The sequence below is a fragment of the Petromyzon marinus genome, chromosome 10 (assembly GCF_048934315.1).
Source record: "Petromyzon marinus isolate PM22_M1 ecotype Great Lakes invasive population chromosome 10, UKy_Petmar_22M1.pri1.0, whole genome shotgun sequence".
NCBI lineage: Eukaryota > Metazoa > Chordata > Hyperoartia > Petromyzontiformes > Petromyzontidae > Petromyzon > Petromyzon marinus.
The window spans coordinates 3,492,963-3,513,838 of record NC_133676.1 but is presented as its reverse complement, the minus strand read 5'-3'; the positions used below and the strand labels follow the sequence as shown (position 1 = coordinate 3,513,838).

The following is a 20,876-nucleotide window of genomic DNA, read 5'->3' as shown; positions in this document are numbered from 1 at the left end:
ATTGCTAATATATTTTAAAATATTCTTCAATTCCCCCCTCACACCTCCCCGGTTCGTGAAGCCAGATGTATTTTAACGACGCCTCCCGCATCTCGAGCGGAACAACGTGGTCCGCTCGCGAGCGCCGAGACAGCGAGCCGAGTGTTTTCCTTGCTCTGACGGCTGTTGCTCATCAAGGTGGTGACCGGGGAGGGTTGTGCTGGTGGAGGGGGTTGTTGGGGACTGGTTGACGGGGGGTGGGGGGGGGGCCTGCCCAGCCCACCAACCACCGCTACCTGACAAAACAAATGCTTTCGACTCCAGCAGCTGCTAAATGTCACACGCGTCGGTGGGGGGCGTGGGTGACTGTCGCTCATTGTTTTTACGCGAGGTTTCAATCAGCGCCACTCCCACCCCCACCCCATGCTCCGTTGGGAGCTTCGTGAACCCCCCCAAAAAAACAACGTGCGGGGGTGGAGCGGTGGGGGGGGGGCGTGAGGTCAACAAAGAAGAGGACCCCTGAGGCCAGGAAACTGAAACCTCCTCTCAGCAAGCACAGGGCGGGCCCCGCAGGTCCGCCCGCCCGCCAGGTGAGGTGTTGCTGTTGTTATGTACGGAGATTATAATGGGATGTAACCGTGCAGAGAGATGTTCGTCACTCTTCTGTGCTGTGCACGGTTTGCCGAGCACAGCTGTACCCGTTTTTGGTCCCCAACAAGGTGAAAGCGGCCACCAACGGCCCTACCGTGGTCACGACGGATGAGAGTGTAACGCGTTTCTTGCATTGAGCAAAGGTTAGTATTGGTTAGACACTGCCTCAACAATACATACTTCAACTGGAATGGAAAATTTTATAAAACAAGTTGAAGGCACTCCAATGGGTTCTCCCTTATCTCCGGTTGTAGCCAATGTTTTCATGGAAAAATTTGAGACAGATGCCATACAGGAATCCAGTCAACGTCCGTGCTTGTGGAAGAGGTACGTAGATGACACGTTCGTCATCTGGCCACATGGCCGACCAGCTCTGAACCAATTCCTCAACCACATAAATTCCATACGCCCAGCCATCAAATTCACCATGGAGGTGGAAAAGGATGGGAAGCTACCATTTCTTTTGTGCTCTAATCGAAAAGAGACCAGATGGCTCAATGGGACACTGTCTACAGGAAAGCAACTCATATGGATGCCTACCTAAAACTTGACTTCCACCACCATCCATCCCAGAAGAATTCCCTCATCAAAACTCTACACCATCGAGCTTGATGTATCTCCGACCATCATGACCTAGCCAGTGAACTGAAACAAGTACACCAAGCTCTCAAGATGAATGGATATTCGGACCACACAATCCGTAAAGCTATCACCTCAACCGTTGGGAAAGAAACATCTGAGGACCCAATCAAAACCATCACCTTGCCATACATAGCAGGGGTCACCAAAAATATTTCCAAAATCTTGAGCAACCACAAGATCCAGGCTCGATTTAACACAAGTACATAAAATTCGTGATCTTATTCCATCTGTGAAGGATGTCATCCCTGACATTCAATACCCTGGCGTCTACAAAGTACGCTGCGTCTGTGGCAGTAGTTACATCAGGGAAACTTAAGCGACATGTCTCGGACCGTGTTCGTGAACATAAGGCAGATCTGAAACACGGCAGGGTGAACACTTCGGCCGTGGCTGATCATTGTTTTAATGCGGTTGGCTCACACGAAATTTATTTTTCTCGGACGAAGGTACTTTGCAAGCCCACTGGCTACCAACAAAGATTTGTTCATGAACAAGCGGCCATGATGAAGGCCGCTTGTGTTGTGGCCGAAACGTCGTGATTTTTTTTATTTTTTTTATTTTTTTTACCTACGTGACTTTACCCAATAGAACCAAAGAATATGGATCCTTGCAGTCACGAAAGCTATAAATCTAGAATTCGTTCATGAAGCCATCCATTTTTACAAATATAGACACAATTTCAACCGAGATGACCGGTACAAACTCAGTAATCACTGGAAGGACGTTATCAACCAGTTTCAGTCGTAACTGCTGTAATGTTTCCATTTTGTAACACTCTCCGATGCTCACCAGTTTTTTAACCCCTCACACAACCTTCTCCACTCATTCTGCCTGCAACCGCTGGGGAGAGAGCTGAGGTGAGGAGCCCCGCTCTATACACTGCTGGCCTAGACTACCAATAGTCCACCATGCCTATTGCATGCGTTACCCACTGCTGGGCTAGACTTCCTCTAGTACACCATCTCTATAGCATACTTTGTCCACTGCTGGCCTACAATACCTCTAGTACACCATGCATATTGCATGCGTTATCCACTGCTGTCCTAGGCTCCATCTCAATAGCTTTTGCTCTATCATGGCCGAGACTCCATCTCTATAGGATGCTCTATCCACTGTTGGCCTAGACTCTTGTACCCCGCCCACTCCGTTCTGACACTTGGGCTACGCCCACTTCTAAACCTTTATAAACAGTTGCTTTTAGAGGCTTTCCCCCCTTTTCTCTCCGCCTGATGACGACCGCTGGTGTTGCGATCGAAACGTCGTAATTCTTTTGTTTATTATTTTTTTAATTGATTTAAAACCTATCTACGTAACTTTACCGAAAGACCCAAAGAATATAAATCCCTGCAGTCACGAAAGCTTCAAGTCAAGATTTAGTATTGTTATTTGTTGTACAAGCTTGGAGAAGAGGCGATGGGGAGGTGATTACAAACGGGCGTGTGCCAGACTAAAATGTGGGAGGGCACTCGCTGCGTGTTCTTCGTCATGGTGTCCGACGTTTCGCCCCAACTAGCTGGGGGCGATTCTTTAGGAATTTAATCCGTGGAGTGTGCTCAAATATATTTGGTTCTCGCTCTGTCGAGCTTGAGTGTGATGTTTAAAGCCTCATAAAATAAACGGGTATCGAAGGGGGCTCCCCAGCACGTGGAGCGATGCATCTGACGTCACGTGATGGCGAACGTCACGTAGTGCGACCCCAAAACGGCAGAGAGCTGCGCATCAGTAAAGTTGGGAGAGAGAGAGAGAAGTGTACTTCTACGCGTGTCATTCCAATGCTGGATGAAAGCACCACCCCGACGCAGAGCGCCACGGGGGCGAGATGTTTACTACCTCGCCTGGTATGCAGGAGGTCGTGGGTTCGATCCCGAGGTTGACGCCTGCTGTCTATTTGGAGTTTGCGTGTTTCTCTCTCCCTGTGGTCGTGTGCATTTTTCTCCAGTTCCTCCGGTTTTCCCCTCTGACATGTATAAACATGCGTTTAGAGTATTTGTTTGCTGTAAAGTTCCACATGATAAGCTACTTCGCTGAGGTATCATTGGGGGCCAGGTTTCTTCTGCCAAGGAGCTGTATAGCTCAGTAGGCATTACCTGGTAAAGTAAAAAATAATTGATAGTTCCATTTCATCGTGGGGCTTGCTTTCCCATACTTCACAACGCTGTCACTCGCCACTGATGTTAGCCGAGGCTGGGGAATCAAACTCAGGTCGTTGGGTTCATTGCGCCTCAACTCCACCTCACGAAGGCTGGGGGGGGGGCCGGGGGACAGGGAGCATTCCCTTCCTGCAGTGCAACTGCAGCGACTACTGCTACGTGCGCTGGCAAGGCTGTCCCAGTGAACTCCCCTTGTCGTCGCAAGGCCTGGCTCGGCTCCAGCGCAGCAGCGTGGAGTTGGGAAACGGAGTGTCCGATGTTGCACCTTGGCTTGGGAGAGAAAGTAGGGGTCACCGGAGGGGCACGCGATGCCCCCCCCCCCCACCCCCGCAGCAGCAGATGGAGGGGGTGGCGTTCGGTGAGGGGTGAGCCCGCGGCCGCCCTGCTCAAAGCTCTTCATGGGGCCGCGATGGCCCTTAATAGCGTGCGTGGCCAGGGTCCGGTTCACGCCGGGCCGCCGCGTGCCGTGGGCTCGATTGAGCGAGACTTTTTTCTCTGTGGGGTCATTGCTCGGCATGGTCCCACTGCCCACGGCGGGGGGCAGGGGGGGTGTATGGGCACGTGGACGCGTGCTCATCTGCTTAACGACCGGAAGGGCAATTGCCCTAACGAGGATAAACTATATATAGTAGGGCTACGTTTCTGCCAGTGGATGTCTTCTTCGTAGCATTGCTCCGCTATGAAGAAGAGGCCATTATCCGGAATGCCGCCCTCTGTATATCGTTTCCTTGACGTGGTTGGCAGCGTTATTGACGAACGTGTTGAGTTGGTGCTTGTGCCTCACTGCCAACGCAGCAGCAGAAAGAGGAGGGACTGTGCCCCCCCCCCCCCCCCGTATCACGCCGCTGGGCAATTAGGCGTTGCGTGCACTCACCCGGGTGTGGGGCTATTGCACGCTGCCCTTTTTGCTGGCATGGCAGTCCTGCCCAGAGATTCCTTTAACGCTCACAAATTGGCCATAACATTGGTGGCTATGTGTGACCCCTGATTTTCACTCTGGATACAACCTCTGCGTTGCATCGTAAAGTTGAGTGTTTTTTAACTGTATATTCCTGTGACCAAATCGATGAAGCTAAGCAGGACTGAGTTTGGATAGTGCTTGGATGAGTGACCACCAATGCATCGTAGGTGGCATGGGCTGTGGGGCTACAGTTGTGGACAGCTTAGTGCAGTGCAGCAAAATCCATTGGTTTACTGCACCGCCAAGCTCCCACGTGTATGCCCATCAGCTTTATCGCCGCGCACTGACCGGCGGGGTGAAGTATGGTCAAGTAAACCGGAACAACGGACCCGTGCGGTGTTCGGGGAGGCCCTCATCAAACCGTTGGGGTTGGAGGAGAGTTTGCGACTGGGAGCCGTCGCTGAAGGTGCGCTGGACAAAGGTGACGACAAGGACGACGACGATCATGATTATGATGATGCTGCGGTGGCGCCTCGCCAGCGATGGAGGGGAGATTCGGAGCTCCGCACATGGCGGGGAGCTCCGGGCGTTCTCCCGTCGTGGTTAGCTTCGGACTTCACCGCGACTTAACTTTCTCTCTTAAAATATTGGATTCACTGTCATTGGAAGGCCACCAAAACACCGGATTTATTTTGTTTAACTATTTAAACTACTGTTTTTATTTTTAGATTTACAGCTTTCGTGATTGCAGGGATTCATCTTCTTGGTTCTTTCGGTAAAGTCACGTAGAAGGGAAATAATAAAATAATAAAAATAAAACATAATAAAATAAAATTCTCAGGACGTTTCGGCCACAACACAAGCAGCCGTCCTCAGGTGAAGAAACAGCGCTGTCTTTCCGACAGCTGTTTCTTCACCTGCTGCTTGTGTTGTGGCCGAAACGTCGTGAAAATTTTATTTAATTATGTTCATTTTTATTATTTTATTATTTCCCGTCTGCGTGAATTTACTGAAAGAACCAAGAAGATACTGTTTTAGTTTTTACCATCTAATGTCCTCTGAGCTGTATAGCTCTTTTTCAGAAGTGACCTGGTCACAAATGATAGCTCAATGAAGTGGCTTATCACGTGAAAATTGATCGCAGCCAAATACTCTAAACGCGTGATGTCGATTTTCATTTTTGAGGAAAAAACTAAAGAACCCGGAGGAAAAAACTAAAGAACCCGGAGAAAAATCCACGCGACCACGGGGAGAGAGAGGAATGCACATTCGAAATACAGAGCAGGTGTCGGGTCTCGATCGAATCCACGACCTCCTGTATACCAAGCGAGGTAGTTAATATCTCGCCACCACGGCGCTCAATTTTTATATTTTTACAGTACTGTAATTGCATTTTGACTGCTTGTGTTGTGGTTATTGCAAACATGATGCCTTGAATAAAGGTGTCAGTTTTTTTTTGTGCCAGTTAAAAGGGTAAAACCTATTCCTATACTGTAATTGATATTTGAATGGCGGCACTTCGGCATGCAAAGATTGTGAGCGCACCAGAAACAAGTCTGTGCAGTTACACAATGCAAGTAGAGTATTATTATTATCATCATCACTGTGCTTCTTTACCCAAGAAAGTCTCGCTGAATCACATAACTCTTTCAGGAGGGTCCTGCCAAGTTTTCGCAGCAGGGGGCGATGATTGCTGTTTAGATTTAATTTGGGTGCAATTTTTTCGCCACATTTGGATCCTGACGCCGGCACTCAATGAGCCCTGTTCTTACGAACGACATCGCGGCTTTTGAACGTCCGCTGTGATGGAAAAGGCTCACTTTTTTACGATTGTTACACCGGCAGTATTAAACAGGGCGTCCGCTGGACTTGAACCGTGGACCTCTGCAACGTATCGCCGCCCCATAGCTTCTAAATACAACCGCGTTCGTGCTAAACAGTGGCACCTGTGCATCACGGGGATAGGAGACCTTTTTGCCATTGTTGTTGCGCGTTATTCTGTTCTTGTTAAGACTCTACAAAGACAGAAGGTCCCAACGGGCATTTGTGAACGAGCAGGAGCGGAGATAATGGTGTAGGTTTTCTGATGGTCGACAATAACTCTAAGTTGGGGGTTGTGGTCCCCGTAGGGGCCTCTGGAGGAGGGGGCTTTCTTCGGGGGGGGTGGATTTTGGGGGTAGAGGCTTAGAGGGGGTGGTTGCGGGATCGTCTCTCTCTCGCTGTGGCTGTGGGGTTCACACTCTAGCGCCTGGAACGGAGCCCAGAATTTCTTGGCTGCAGCCACTCGGTGTGGGACGCACGTGATTTGATTTGAGTGCTTATAAAGCGGCGCACGGAACGGATTTATTCGAAATGTTACAGGCCGCCTGCACTATTTATTTATAAGCAGACGTTTAGGCCAGCTTTGCTGTTGATTCATGCAGATTTATAACTCCGCCTCGCCGATTGAGTCTTGCGCGGCTCGATCCGGAGAGCAGCGCCGCTAATGATGACAAAGTGGGCCCTGGGTGTGATCTGCGGCGGCCGTAAGGGCGCTCATTATGCCGGCCGGGCGCTAACAGCCCTCAGCAGGTGCGGCGCGTACTTTGCGGGGAGATCAAATGGTAGGCAAATTAGACATTAAGGCAACGGCAATTACACGGCGGCCGGCGTAATAGCACAGGCAGTGGGGTGCATAATCTACGGCGCTGGCCCGCGTGATCAGGTGAGCGAGTCGGAGCGTTTTGGCAGGCAGTGCTGCCCTCCTAATGGTTCGGGTCTATTAGGCTCAGCGGTGTTCGTAATAAATGCTGGCAGCTGCCCGCCTTGGTTACAGCGTCACAACCCGTGACCCTGAGGCACCGCGGCCCGAGCCGCATGACCCGCCCCGAAACACGAACCACAGCACGCACAGTAACAAGCACCATGATCAACAACACAACGCATGTCACAAACAGCGCAGAGCCACGGAATCGCACGCACGATCGGCCACATCGCAAAGACAACGGCCCCCACCCATAGCCGAAGCACACTCTTGGGGTAAGTGCTGTTAGCGAGCACACAAGGAGGGGGGGGTGACCAGTACCACACCCGGCCACCTTTGTCTCTTCAGTGGCGATGTTTACACATCGCGCCAGGCACTCATTTGAGGCCGAGTCGACCTAGGAGAGGCCCAAGACTGGTTCAGATATTCGTGGCCGTGAACGGGAAATTAACTCGGGTTCATAGTGCAGCGAGCTAACAGGCCCACTCCCACACCACACAACGCACACCACCACTCACACCGCCTCCCCTACCACAACTCCCACCACCACCGTCACTACCACCACCCACACCATGGCTCCGACTACCACCACCCACTGATCCGTACAACCAACGAACCATCACTAGCACCACACACTGTGCCCCCCAATACCACCACCACCACCACTCACGCTCTGATCTGTACCACCGAGCAACCACCGTTCACACCACCACCACCATCACTAGTACCACACATCCCATGGCCTCCAACACCACCACCACGCACACTCAAGATTCAACCACTGTTCACACCACCACCACCATCACTAGCACCACACATCCCATGGCCTCCAACACCACCACCACGCACACTCAAGATTCAACCACCATTCACACCACCACCACCATCACTAGCACCACACATCCCATGGCCTCCAACACCACCACCACGCACACTCAAGATTCAACCACCATTCACACCACCACCACCACCCCCCATGTACTCTGCCTCCCAGTTCTGCCCCCCCCCCCCCACCCAGTGTGAATGCGATGCTGCCGTGCGCCATTAAAACCATTTATTCTGCAGCGGCCCGTTGCCCTGGAAAACCAAAATTGCCTCTCGCTTCTTCTTCTGCCTCAGCTGGGAGGCTGTTGCCTCGGCAACCGGTGCCTCTGCGGGGAGCCACGTCAGCGTGCGCGTGCACTGTACGCACGCGCACGCGCGCGTGGTGGAGGTGGTGGTGGGGGGGGGGGGTGCGGCTCGCTCGTCACGCCCACGCGAGCAGCGCCGGCGGCTTTGTTGTGGCAAGCTCGAGGGGGGCCACGGGGGGCCACGGGGAGGGGGGGGCATGGGGCACGGAGGGGGCTGCGAGTCGGATCGCGGGCACGGCTGCCGTGGCGGCCGCGTGAGGACCCTCTCTCTGGGCCAGGAATTTCCTGGTGATTTTCCGCCAATTCGGCTCGCGCGCGCGTGCGCGCGTGCGCGCGTGGGAACTCGTCCCCGTCGCCAGCGGACGTACGGCACCGCACGTGGCACGGACTTGCGATCGCTGGCTCGGGCCGCTGTCTACGCGGTTTCATTGGACGTTGGCATATCCCACGATCCTGCAATGCATTTATCCACTTGGCACACGAGCCTCTTGCATCGCTCCATCTCCATGGTGGACGGTCTCCCCTTGAGGCGTTTCATTCTTTGGCTGCCACTCTTTCATTATTATCCCTTGTAGCCACGTGACCTTCCCAAACCCACTACGCTTAGCAGTTTGAATGATGTCAATAACCTGCATGCGTTCCCTAATCCACGTGTTCCTCTTTCTGCCCCTAAATGCAATTCCAAGGACGCCTCTCTCCACGCCTCTTAGCGCGTGTGCATTACGCCGTGCCGTATGTATTGAAGGTGACCTTGAAGTCACTCCAAATACATTGTGAGCAACTCTCCAGTTAGTGGTGTGAGGAGGAGTGATTTTATCCGATTATCGCGCTCACAAACCCGCTCCATCTCCACCCGAGCACGGCTTGCGTGCGTGGAAGAAGCGTCGAATTGTCGGGCGACCCCTCTGGAAACGCAACTTCGTGTGTTTTCGAAAGATTAATATTTTTATGAAATGAAAATAAATAAATCATCTCTTCTTGTCCGAACACCACCGCTAGCTGGCGGTGTTGAATGGAAAAGAGCCTTAGCCATCTCCATGTGTCTGGCAGTATGAGTCAGCATTGTCCTCGGCAGAAGAATCGTTTTTTGGGGCACCACGGTGGCAAGCTGTTACTTACCTTACCAGGTATGCAGGAGGCCGTGGGTTCGATCCCGCCTGCTGTATATTTGGAGTCTGCATGTGTCTCTCCCTGTGGCTGCGTGGATTTTTTTTCCCGGTCTTCCAGTTTTTCCCTCTGGGTCGCTTCTGAAAAAGAGCTAGAAATCTCAGTGGGACTTTCTTGGATAAAATAAAAATAAAAGCTTAGTTTAGAAGCAGATGCGAACTCATGCACCCGCCATGAACACCCAGCAGAAGGACCTCCACACACAGCCAAGGCCGAATGAGCCGCACGCTTTGCATCGGTTACCGTGCTCCAGGCCCTTTGGCGTGAGCGAGGTCCCAGTGAAATATCTTGCGAGTTGGAATCGTTGTTGCGAAACCTGAATTTTATGGAAATGGTGTCAGCGCCATGGGTTGAGGTCCCGCCGAGCCATTTTTCTCGTGAAGTTAAATCCCCGTTCCTCGGGGGCCAATTAAATAGCGAACACCCTCGGAGATGCATCCCCCACTTAAATAATAAATGCAACTTTGACATTTGAATGATTTAATTTCACTCCAGCGGCTATAAGTCCAGTTGTGAATATGGAAATAAGAAAAAAATCCACTGTTAAAATAAAAAAAATACAATCAAAGCTCGAGGCAAGCCACCTAAAACACGTAAACTTAGCGATGTAATTCAAATGTGAGGGCCTCTCCCTCCGTCGACGCCGCCCGCTGTGGTGCTCCGGGCCAGGTTACTGGTGACCTCAGCCAAGGTGGTGCGAGGCAGCCTGCTGGCGATTCGATGATATGTCACGATGCAGGATGGAGAAGTAGATTCAAGAGCGATAGTTTTCTCTCCTGCACAGGTGTTTGCGCCGTGCCGTATAGCTCGCCGGTGTGTGTTCGTTTCTCACCGCGCGGTGTTTGGTTCTCGCCACACAGTGTGCGGTTCCCACCACGTGGTGTTCAGTTCCCATCACGCGGTGTTCAGTTCTCAATGCGCGATGTTCGGTCACCAATGAACCAATTAATTGTTCCGCCACTATAGGAATAGGTTTTACCCTTTTAACTGGCACAAAAACTGACACCTTTATTCAAGGCATCATGTTTGCAATAACCACAACACAAGCAGTCAAAATGCAAACAAAAAAGACAACTCTGATAATAATATGCACTGTCCTTGAATTTGATTGGTCCACACCCGAGACAGCTTTTCTTCGAGCCTAGTCTCCATTGGTGTTGGACCAGAAGACGCCAAAAGGCGTACAACTCAAAAACAGCGCCCTCAATACTCTGATAGTGCGCTGTTTTTGAGTTGTACGCCTTTTGGCGTCTTCTGGTCCAACACCAATGGAGACTAGGCTCGAAGAAAAGCTGTCTCGGGTGTGGACCAATCAAATTCAAGGACAGTGCATATTATTATCAGAGTTGTCTTTTTTGTTTGCATTTTGACTGCTTGTGTTGTGGTTATTGCAAACATGATGCCTTGAATAAAGGTGTCAGTTTTTGTGCCAGTTAAAAGGGTAAAACCTATTCCTATATCTTGTTTCTGGCAAAGGAGGTCTCATAATGTTCCCCCACTGTCGCTCAGCTCCCTAACGTTGCCAACCCCCGTCCCCATAACCAGAACCCGCTTGGTTGTTTTTTTTTCTTTCCCTTGCGCAGGTGGGCAGAAAAGCGCGGACAGCTGGGTGGGGCTGAGCTGCTGCGCACTGGCCATCGGCACCGACTGCCGGAAGGCCTGCCGGCAGGTACGCTCACACGTCTCCCCCGTTCGCGTAACACCGCGCTTGTGAACTCGCGTCCGTGCACGCGTCGCGTCTACACGCGTGCGCCTCGCGTCGGCACCACTGGCACGCTGCTCGGTGCGGCTCGGCGAGGGTGGTGAGGAAGGACGCAGCGGCTTACAGGTGACGCACGAGGAGGAGGAGGAAGGGGTTCCGCTGCGCTGTCCACGGCTGCAAGGAGTGGAGAGATCATTGCACACATTTGTACGGTGGTCGTCCACGCATCCATCCAGGCTCAACCCTGATCTCGGTTTCCTACATCTGACAAGATCCGGCACGTTCCAGAAGATTTGGTCATAGCCGTCTTTGCATCTGTGTGCATCCCACAGAGGACTGAGTACCTATACTCCGAAGGTCGGTCATCTGACACGCTGCAGGACGTCGTCTCACGTGCTTAGCATGTGCCTGCCCGTGTGTGCGTGCGCGTGTGCAATCTTGCTTCGCGTGAGCGCGGTCCACGCGTGCTCCGATTACCTCCCGCCATGCTGGCTCGAGCTGACGAGCGGCGGCACCAGCCTGTAACCCGCTGACCCGGTAAAATTCGCCGGCCGTGGACCTCAGCCTCCTAATTACATGTACCCTCGCTCTGCTTCGACGCCCGCCAAGCAGCCCCTGCCCACCCTTTTCGTTGGAAGACCTTTGATGTGCCGCCGCGTTTGCTTTGTGTTTTTTTTCGGGTTTGCGGGTCTGCAGCTGCGAGCCCTAGCGGCCGGTCGCAAGCGCGAGTCGGGGACCACGTTTGTATCGCTCCACAGATGAAAACATTTCACTAATGGCACCGCGAGACGGGGATCGTTTACCCGGGGGGACGGGGCCGGGGGGGGGGGGGGGTGGCGCACCACCGCGCGCTGCCCTCGCGACGAAACGCGAGCGCTTTGAACGGCAGAAAAGCACATTCCTGTAATCGGTGCGCAAATGCCCATCAGTGACGCACACGTGGATTCAATGAAGGGAAAGAGCGTGGAGCCGCGCCAGGCTCTGGTTTCCTCGTCTCCAGGGTGCAGAGGCTGCGCCCCGTGGCACCGGGGATTTCCTTGACGCTGCCCCGTTTTTCCACCGCGTTCCTGCAGGCCCCACCCCCCACCCTGGCCATGGATTATGAGTTTAACGGTGCGTCTGGTGCGAGCGGGTGTTTCGTTCATACCAAATTTTTCGTGAGATTAAGTTTTAGCTTTCGTTTTTTTATTGGGGAGCAAGTACTTTCAAGAGCAGTGCAGAGACAATCGGGGGTACGTGATCGTCAACTTGGCCATGGATTATGAGTTTCACGGTGCGTCTGGTGCGAGCGGGTGTTTCGTTCATACCAAATCTTTCGTGAGATGAAGTTTTAGCTTTTTTTTATTGGGGAGCAAGGACTTTCAAGAGCAGTGCAGAGACAATCGGGGGTACGTGATCGTCAACTTGGCCATGGATTATGAGTTTCACGGTGCGTCTGGTGCGAGCGGGTGTTTCGTTCATACCAAATCTTCCGTGAGATTAAGTTTTAGCTTTTTTTTATTGGGGAGCAAGGACGTTCAAGAGCAGTGCAGAGACAATCGGGGGTACGTGATCGTCAACTTACCGACGCTCCAGTTGCCACCTTTTCCACGGAGTGAACCCGGACACATTTCTCAGTCGGCAGCAGGGCCTATTATCAACACTGTGCAGTCTCCTGTGAGAAAAGTTCAACACAATACCCATCGGCAGATCTGGGTACAAATCAAATCCTGCCACCCGACACGCAGATGTCAATTCCTGGACTGTCTGGATCAAACCCGTACCAGGTGGCAACCCCTAACGGGGCCCACACGTATTCCGCCACGGTGTTCCCTAGCTGTAACCTGCGAGGGTGAGAAGAAGCAAAAGAGGGGTCAGAGAGAGGGGCGAGAATGGGAAAGGTGAGGTGCTGCACTGTGCTACGAAACCAGTGACCCGCGTTGCATTCTCGCTCACGACCGACAGCTGTGGCGAATTACTGCACCGGTCACACACGGCTCAGCCTTATATGAGTACCTGGTGCAGTGTAAATATCGGTACTGCGGAGACAAAGGCGGCCGGGGTCATGACGTTGGCCACCAACCTCATCGTACTCGCTAACAGCACTTGCCCCAACAGTCTGTTAAAGGCTCTGTGGGGTATCTTTGTCTTTGCCTCAGTGTGCACACGCGGTGGGTATAGTGCGTTACCCACTTGCAGAGGAATGTGCCATGAAGGCTGTGGCTATTGCTCTCCCATCCACTTGGTCTCCTCCTCGCCTCTTGCCGGCTGCTCGCTCAGTTGCATCAGCCGTGCATTATTCATCGCAAGCCTGAAATCCACGGCAGCCCTGCATCAAAAGGCTTGCGGCCAAGTTTTTAAAAACGATCAATTGTCATTTGTAAACCCATTACGGGCGAGCGTCATCCTAAATCGTCACCGCCGAGTGGTCCGCGAGGGCGAATTGTCGCTCGTCGCAGCCACGGCTCACAGAAAAGTCTCTCGTAAACTATGCGTGTTGTTATGAACACCGTAATCATGAACTATGATCAATCCGCTGCTGGATGAAACGATACGATCCAGTCTTATTACCCCATCTCTTCCGTTCTTTGGCTGCCACTGCTTTTGTTCGCCTCAGACCACCGGCCATCACCCAATGTAATCACGTGTCCCGCCCAAGCAACTTTTATCAACATTCGTACGATGTCTCTAAATTGCTCACGTTCTCTAATCCGTGCCTTCCTCTTTCTGCCCCTTCTTCTAAGCAAGCACCTCTCCATGCTTCTCTGCACACTTTTCAGTTCTCGTTCCAATGTCCCTCTTCTTTCGTGCCGATGCCTCCGATGCCTATGCCCCAGCAGGTGACACGCGCCAGTGTTTGTCATGCGCGCGTCTCTTAATGGGAGCGCGGAGCCAGGTCGGGGGTGTCGAGGCCGCGATGGCTGCGTGCGCTCGGCGTTCCGCGTGCGGAGACTCACGCTGCCCTCTCTGTTGCAGAGCGCCTCTCGGAGCGCGGTGACTGCGGAGTGCCGCCAGGAATACGAGGTGCGCAGTGCCGCCCACCAACTTTCACCACGCGAGACCTCGCTCACGCTCCGCACACGCTCCGCACACGTGCCGCACACGCGCCGCACACGCTCTGTACACGCACTGCAGACATACCACACACGCACAGCACACGCACAGCATACGCATCGCACGCGCTCCGCACGCGCTCCGCACGCGCTCCGTACACGCACAGCACACGCACCGCAAACGAACCCACATTGACTCCTTCCCCGGGGACGTCACTTGCGGAGCCATCACTGTCTTCGTAACCTCAAGCTGCTGTGCTTCTGTTCTCCAGGCCGCGATGTTCAACTGCATCAACCGCTATGAAAGTAAGCTGCGCTCCCATGCTGTGATCGATTAATTAATTTTCACCTCATACCCACGTTTTCTGCATGTTTGTGATTTGGATTTACCAACGCTTTGGCTTCGCATGGCATCTAAATGCAAGGCACAGAAAAAAAAGTAGTGGGAAGCAAGTCACCAAGAACAAGTAAAGATAGATATGCACTGTGTGTGTATATATATATTTTTAATATATATAAATGGAAGGAATTATTAAAAGGTAGATGAGGAGGGGAAAATATTGAGCCTGGGATTGAACAGCGGCAGGGAGTCAGCAGCATGGATGGCCGAGGGAGGAAGTTCGAGACTACGAGGGCAATCGAGGGGACGGAGGAGAATGACTGTTGTGGGATGCAATTAGCATGAAAGAGGCTATATATAACGAATATTATTATCTGTAAAAATATAATAAATATAATGAATATGATAAAAATATAATAATATTCGTTTTATACGATACTGGCAAAAAAGTCCCCATTTTGTAGCTTGCTGACCCCGAGCTATAAGTGCTCTGATAGTGGCGTTGTCTCTGTGCTGTTCGCCTTTTGGCATTCTCTGGTCTGACACTGGTGAGATTAGGCCATGAAGAAGGCTGTCTGGTGTAGGCCAATCAGTTTCAAAGACAATGCATTCGATTATTAGAGCACGCTTTTGTTTGCATGTTCACCACAAGTACGTGTGGTTAATGCAGACATGATTCCTTGAAAAAGGTTTATAGATGATGCTTGAACATCCTAACACCTGTTTTATTTGCCAGAAAGTGTAAAAGCTATTCTTATTGTTTCATCATTAGCTGTGCTTGTGAGAGCTGAGAGTAAGCTTACGAGTGAACGCGCGCGCGTGTGCTGTGTGTCTTTGCCCTCGCACACCGGCCGACGCGCAGTGGGCTCGCTGTGCTGCGGCCACGCCGGCCGGCACACCAACTGTCGCGAGTTCTGCACGGCCGTGTTCCGCTCGGACGCGCCGCCCACCCCGGGGCAGATCCGCTCCGTCGAGAGCTATTGCGCCACCGTGAGCGTCGCCGTCGTGGACTGCGTCGACAACTACACGCGGTCGTACCCCTCGCGCAACCCCGTCGACAGTGAGTGTCGCTCGCCAGGAGCGCTCGTCGTGAGCGGCGGTTCCTTCCCTTCGGCCGGTTCCCTGCGGTTCTATGCCCGCGAGGGGGTGAGGGCGCGAAGGCGGCATTGCACTCCGCGGACCTGCCCCGCAGATGCGCGCCTTTCCTGCGCCGACCTCGCGTCGGGAGTAGCGCGGCGTGCCGAGAGAGCGTGGGGCCTCGTTTTTCTCCGGAGCTGAGAGGCTACTGGGAGAAGCTGGACCCTCGTTGAAGGGTCAACGGGCAGCACACATCATGGAAATATCCCTTACTCGTCAGGCTGTCAGTCCGTTGACAAGTTTATTTTTGAGTTCACGAGTGGATAAATGCTCGGCGTTTAAGGAAGCTGGGGGGGGGGGGGGGGCAGTGGCTCAATACGCTGCAGGAAGTGCTTCATCAAGGAAATCGATTTTCTTCATCTCCAGAATCCGAGACGTCCTTCTCATCCTCCCTCCTGTGCTTGCCATGTTTTGAGAGCTGTCACGCCGCTGCTACGCCGCCTGACATCTCCGATAAAATTCTAGCGGAGAGAGTTGAAGCGCCGAGGCGCTTACGCCACGGGCGGGCCCTGGGGAAGGTGCCGGGGCTCGCCGCAGGCAGAAATTTGCCATGCTTCGCACTCCAGCAAACTCGCGCATGCACCAGCTGTCTCGGCCAACGTGTCCCAAAGCGCTCGGAAGGCGCGCGAGCGTGCACGCGCGCGGTTTTGAGTAAGACGTCAGTGTTCTTCTTGGGGCGCATCTTGGCGGCGCCATCATCTGGCGATGATGACGGAGAACTCTGTCCCGAGACGAAGGCCGCACTCGATAGCCACGCCGATCAGCGGCGTGGCTATCGAGCGCGCAGGCCTGTGCAGCTTCGCCGATATCTGCAGCCCAGAAGGGCCGAGGTGCCTGGCCGTGGAAATGGGTGGGGGGGGAGAGAATTAGACGGGGGGGTGACATAAATTGTTTGCACGGGGACCCACGCCAACCACGCTAATCCGCTATCACTCATCCGTGCTGCACGCTGCCCCTCTGCCCGCGTGCGCCAGGCCTGCATTGCTGCGAGCGAGCGGGCGACGCGGCGTGCGAGACGTCGTGCCGCAGTGTCCTGCGCACCATGGCCTCGGAGCAGGAAATGGTGGAGGGCCTCATCGCCGGCTGCGGCCGCCAGCCGCTGCCGCAGGACCCGCTGTGGCAGTGCTTCCTGGAGGGCGCCCACGTGGAGCCCGGGGGCGGAGCGGGGCCCGGCGGGTCGCGCCGTGCCGGGGGCGCCGTCTCGGACGTGGGGTCGTCTCCCACGGGGCTCGACGGCGCCAAGCTGCAGTGCTGCTCGCGCGCCACCTCCCCCCTGTGCAGGTGCTCGCGCTCATCCACGCAGCCCGGAGGCAGCCTGCAGGGAGGGGGGGGATAGAGGGCCATTTGGAATATCAACATGCATTGATGAATATAGGATTGAGTTACAGTGTAAGAACCCGGGTACAAGCAATGAGGGAAATAAATTATCGCCATGCGTTGATGGTGCAATGTGGCCTGTGAGCGCTGCTGAGACGAGGTTTGGTGGATCATACACACATTTTTAGAATCTCCCTTCTCGTGGACGTCGAGGTGGAGCTGTAGCATGGCTCGCCAGAAGAGGGCAGTACAGCAGATGTTCCATCTATGTGGGATCGAGTGTTTCCCCCCTCGCACGCGTGGGGTTTCTTTGGGTGCTCCAAGTTTCCCCCGACGTGTAAACACACTATAATTGGCTGAAAACACCTTAACATATAGAGAATTGCAGACCTTGTGCAATTGTTGGTGCCGGCTCACCGCGTGGCGGCCTTGCCGCTTGTCTGTGGCTCCTCGAGCTCCGTTCTCTCTCGCAGCGTTACGAGCTCGGCATCGTGAGCGCTGCAAGAAGAACATCCTCGTCACAAGGCCTTAGATGTGTTAGATGAGACCAGCTAGTAAATCACATCTCCATGGATAATATTTCAGTGTCACCTGCAGAGCGTCACGTGCAAAAAAGAAATACTCCAAGAAATAACTTCCGAGACGATGACCCTGCTTTCGATCGTTGTTAGCTCTGTGCAACGGGAGATGGCGAGATAGAGAAGCGCTTCCTAACCGGGGGTACGCGGACCCCTGGTGGTTTGCGAGGCTAATGCAGGGGGTGCTCGGCAAAAAGTAGAAAAATATTGTAACGTCCTCACCGAGACAAAGTACAAATCTGTCTGTCGCCTGATGATGCTGGTTGTAATTACTGGCGAAACGTCGTACTCGAATTGTAAATGTTGTTGGTTTGCTCTCCAGCACACCGGTGGGCTGAATTTGTAATGAATTTGCACGTGTTTTGTTTACGTGACAAACCTTACTAATTGGCTGTGTCCGGAGGTGGCAGGCTTAACGACACGTTTATATTTACGGAATCTAACCCAAAGCATATTTTACAGATTGTGAAATGTATTCTGCAAGTATGCTTATATGGTATTTTTGGGGGGGGGTTGTGGCGCCAGTGTGTGACGTGAACACGTCACACGACAGCCTAACATAACTTTCGTGTGACAACTCTGTAAAGCTGTCTTCACACAAAAGTATCTGACTGGCTTCTGGCTACGCGTTGACTCTGAGTACCCAGGACTGTCCCGACAAGGCACCAAAGCAACTGATGCCTTTTTGCATAAGTTTGTGAAAGTGGATTTTCAAAGTACCGAAGTGAACCGGATGAGGAATTTGATTTAAGGCTAAAACTGCCATCGCTCCTACCTGACATATCCTGCCTTTATAGTCGGCGAAACAGCGCCAGCCATTTCATTGAGTAAGTTACTCAATATAAACACGTTCTCGCACACGGTCTGCTATGCTCCGCAAATAAATTTGTTGAGGTAATGAATAACGATTTCACAATTTAAGGTGTGTACATGACAAATGATTACCGCCTGCATATATATTTTTCTTTATTACATTAGGTTTCCATACATGACCCGAGTGTAAAAAAAAAACAACTGGTGCAATTGTGTCGTGGTCCGCAGAGTCATAAAAGGTTGGGAACCCGCTGGTTTAGAGCACAATGCGTCAGTCCACTTTGGTCCCATGCGCTTCAAGGCCAGCAGGTGGCAGCACGACTCTAATGTTGGACGTCCGAATTGAGAAGACGCGCGGAGACAATTGGGGCACATTCACCACAGTCGCCGTGCGCGTCTACAACTCGATACCATTCACACGCAGACGATCGCACACCCCGGGCTCGCACCTCGAACCCATTCACATCCTGGAACGCATCTCAAACCTCCTCCCACGGGCTGCACCTCAGCTGACACACCGAGACACGCCGGGGATTTGTATCGCCTCCGAACGCTGGCAACACGGGCACCCCTCCATTCCTCCTCCTTCGGAAAGTCTCGTGCCTCGTCCTGGACGGATGCGCGAACGATAACGAGCGCGTTCCCCTTATCCTGCCCCGTGCCGTCCCTCCTGTCCCCCCGTGCGCGCCGCCCGGTCGCAGAGAGCTGTGCGTCGGGCTGTTCAGCACGAGCTGGGGCAGCGCCCAACGCTGGCAGGAGTTTGAGCGCGAGTGCGAGTACCGGGGGCAGGAGGCGCCCATGAAGGGCTGCCTGGCCGACGTGCACGAGCCGTGCCAACTCGGCTGCAAAGACCTCTCCTACTGCACCAACTTCAATAACAGGTAGGGGCCCCAGGTGCCACCGCGGGCGCCGATGGCCACCCGCGGCCCCGTTGTCTGGGTCACCAACCGACGCATCCACCTTGCCGCCGACTCCCTCAGTCGTGGTGTCGTTACTATTACTACTACTGCCTAAACTTATTTACCCTGCAAAGCCACGCTGAGCCCCAAGACTCGTTTTGAGGTGGGCCCTGACAAAAAAAAAATGTTGCAGTAGGGGGGCGGCGATTGTTTACTTTGTGTTTCTCAAATCTACGTTTCCCAATGAATTAATCTTTTTGAGGCGTTTTCGAGTAATGATTCAAATTCGGCAAATGGCTCGCTCTTCTTCCGAGCGACAACGTGGGATCTTTAACGTCCGTTGCGATGTAAAACCTCTGCAACAAGTGGCGAAGGTGCGAGCGCTCGGCCCTGTCCCCAATCGCCTGTGGCATCGTTTGTCAAATTGACGTAGGAGACCTTCAGTCACGTGTCTCTCTATCACCTGGGTCCTCGTTGGGCTTACAGCGCCGCGTTCCTATGACTCGCCAATAGCGCTAAATGACTACCGCTGCTGGTGGGGCAATCGCCCGCACCACTGAGACAAATGGCTATGAGGGAGCATGGATACTTTGCTCTTTAGCCACAGAGACTGTTGGGGAAAGTGCTCGAAGCGGGCACCTGTTAAGGCTATCATGGCACACAACACCACCCCCGTTCTCCTTTGTCTCGTCAGTGCCGATGTTTACACACCACAGCAGGTTCCTATTCAAGGCTCAGGTGACCTAGGAGAAGCCCAGGACAGGTTCAGATATCACTTGTCAGTGTTATCATCAATGACAGGATCGGAAGGCAAGATGTGAACGACTATGCTGCCGCTACTCTATGTACACAAAATAAACACAAATATTCCACCATTGCCTTCACAGGCAATGGTGGATTACGGTCGTCATGGCACACGAGGTGGTCTGGCGCCGGCAGGGCCGCGGTCGACTGACCCAACCGAACGAATCCGTGCTCGCACGCGGTCTCACGCTCTCTCATATGCCCTCTCACGCTCTCTCACGCCCTTTTGGCTAAGATCAAGTGTAGTATCTGTTCTAATCAGTTTAAAATCTCTCGCTCTCTCTCGCTCTCTCTCACACTCTCTGTCACGCGGTCTCACACTCTTTCTCGCCCTCTCTCTTTCTCTCTCACTCGCTCGTGTGCCGCCAGGCCCACGGAGCTGTTCCGCAGCTGCAACGCGCAGGCGGACCAGGGCGCGCTCAACGACATGCGCCTGTGGGAGCACGGCGCCATCAGCATGCCCTTCCTGAGCATCCCCGTGCGGGACGTGCGCCGCTGCCGGCCCGAGGCGTGGAAGGCGATCGCGTGCGTGCTGCAGGTCAAGCCGTGCCATGGCGCCACGCCCAGCCCCATCATCTGCAGGTGCGCACCCCACCAATGCCCGGGTTGCCACCCTGTCCCACATTTCCCCCACGGTCGTCCGCTCTTTCTCGGAAGCCGTGTTGGGAAATTCCGCGAGTCTTCCCGGCGCATTGCTGTTCAGAGTTTTACGGCAGTGGTGTTATAATAATATTCCACCACTCAAGACCATGCATCTATGTGTAGTTCACCCCTCTACTGGTGTCGCGAGATATTCCATTTTATGTCCCGGGTTTTTTTGTCTTCGTGCCACCCATGCACTATTACCGGCGCGTCAACAACATTACTCCCCGATTGAACCAAAACAATGAG

General features: G+C 53.3%; 1 protein-coding gene across 1 annotated transcript in view; it reads left to right on the top strand.

Annotated features, from left to right (window-relative positions):
- Positions 1–20,876, top strand: part of LOC116941095 (reversion-inducing cysteine-rich protein with Kazal motifs-like) — a 54,519-nt gene that overhangs the window by 17,629 nt on the left and 16,014 nt on the right. The window contains exons 5-11 of the mRNA XM_032951720.2: positions 10,947–11,032; positions 14,021–14,068; positions 14,370–14,403; positions 15,300–15,497; positions 16,549–16,855; positions 18,984–19,163; positions 20,355–20,567. Of these exons, the coding sequence (XP_032807611.2) occupies positions 10,947–11,032; positions 14,021–14,068; positions 14,370–14,403; positions 15,300–15,497; positions 16,549–16,855; positions 18,984–19,163; positions 20,355–20,567 (1,066 nt within the window). The remainder of the gene's footprint in view (positions 1–10,946; positions 11,033–14,020; positions 14,069–14,369; positions 14,404–15,299; positions 15,498–16,548; positions 16,856–18,983; positions 19,164–20,354; positions 20,568–20,876) is intronic.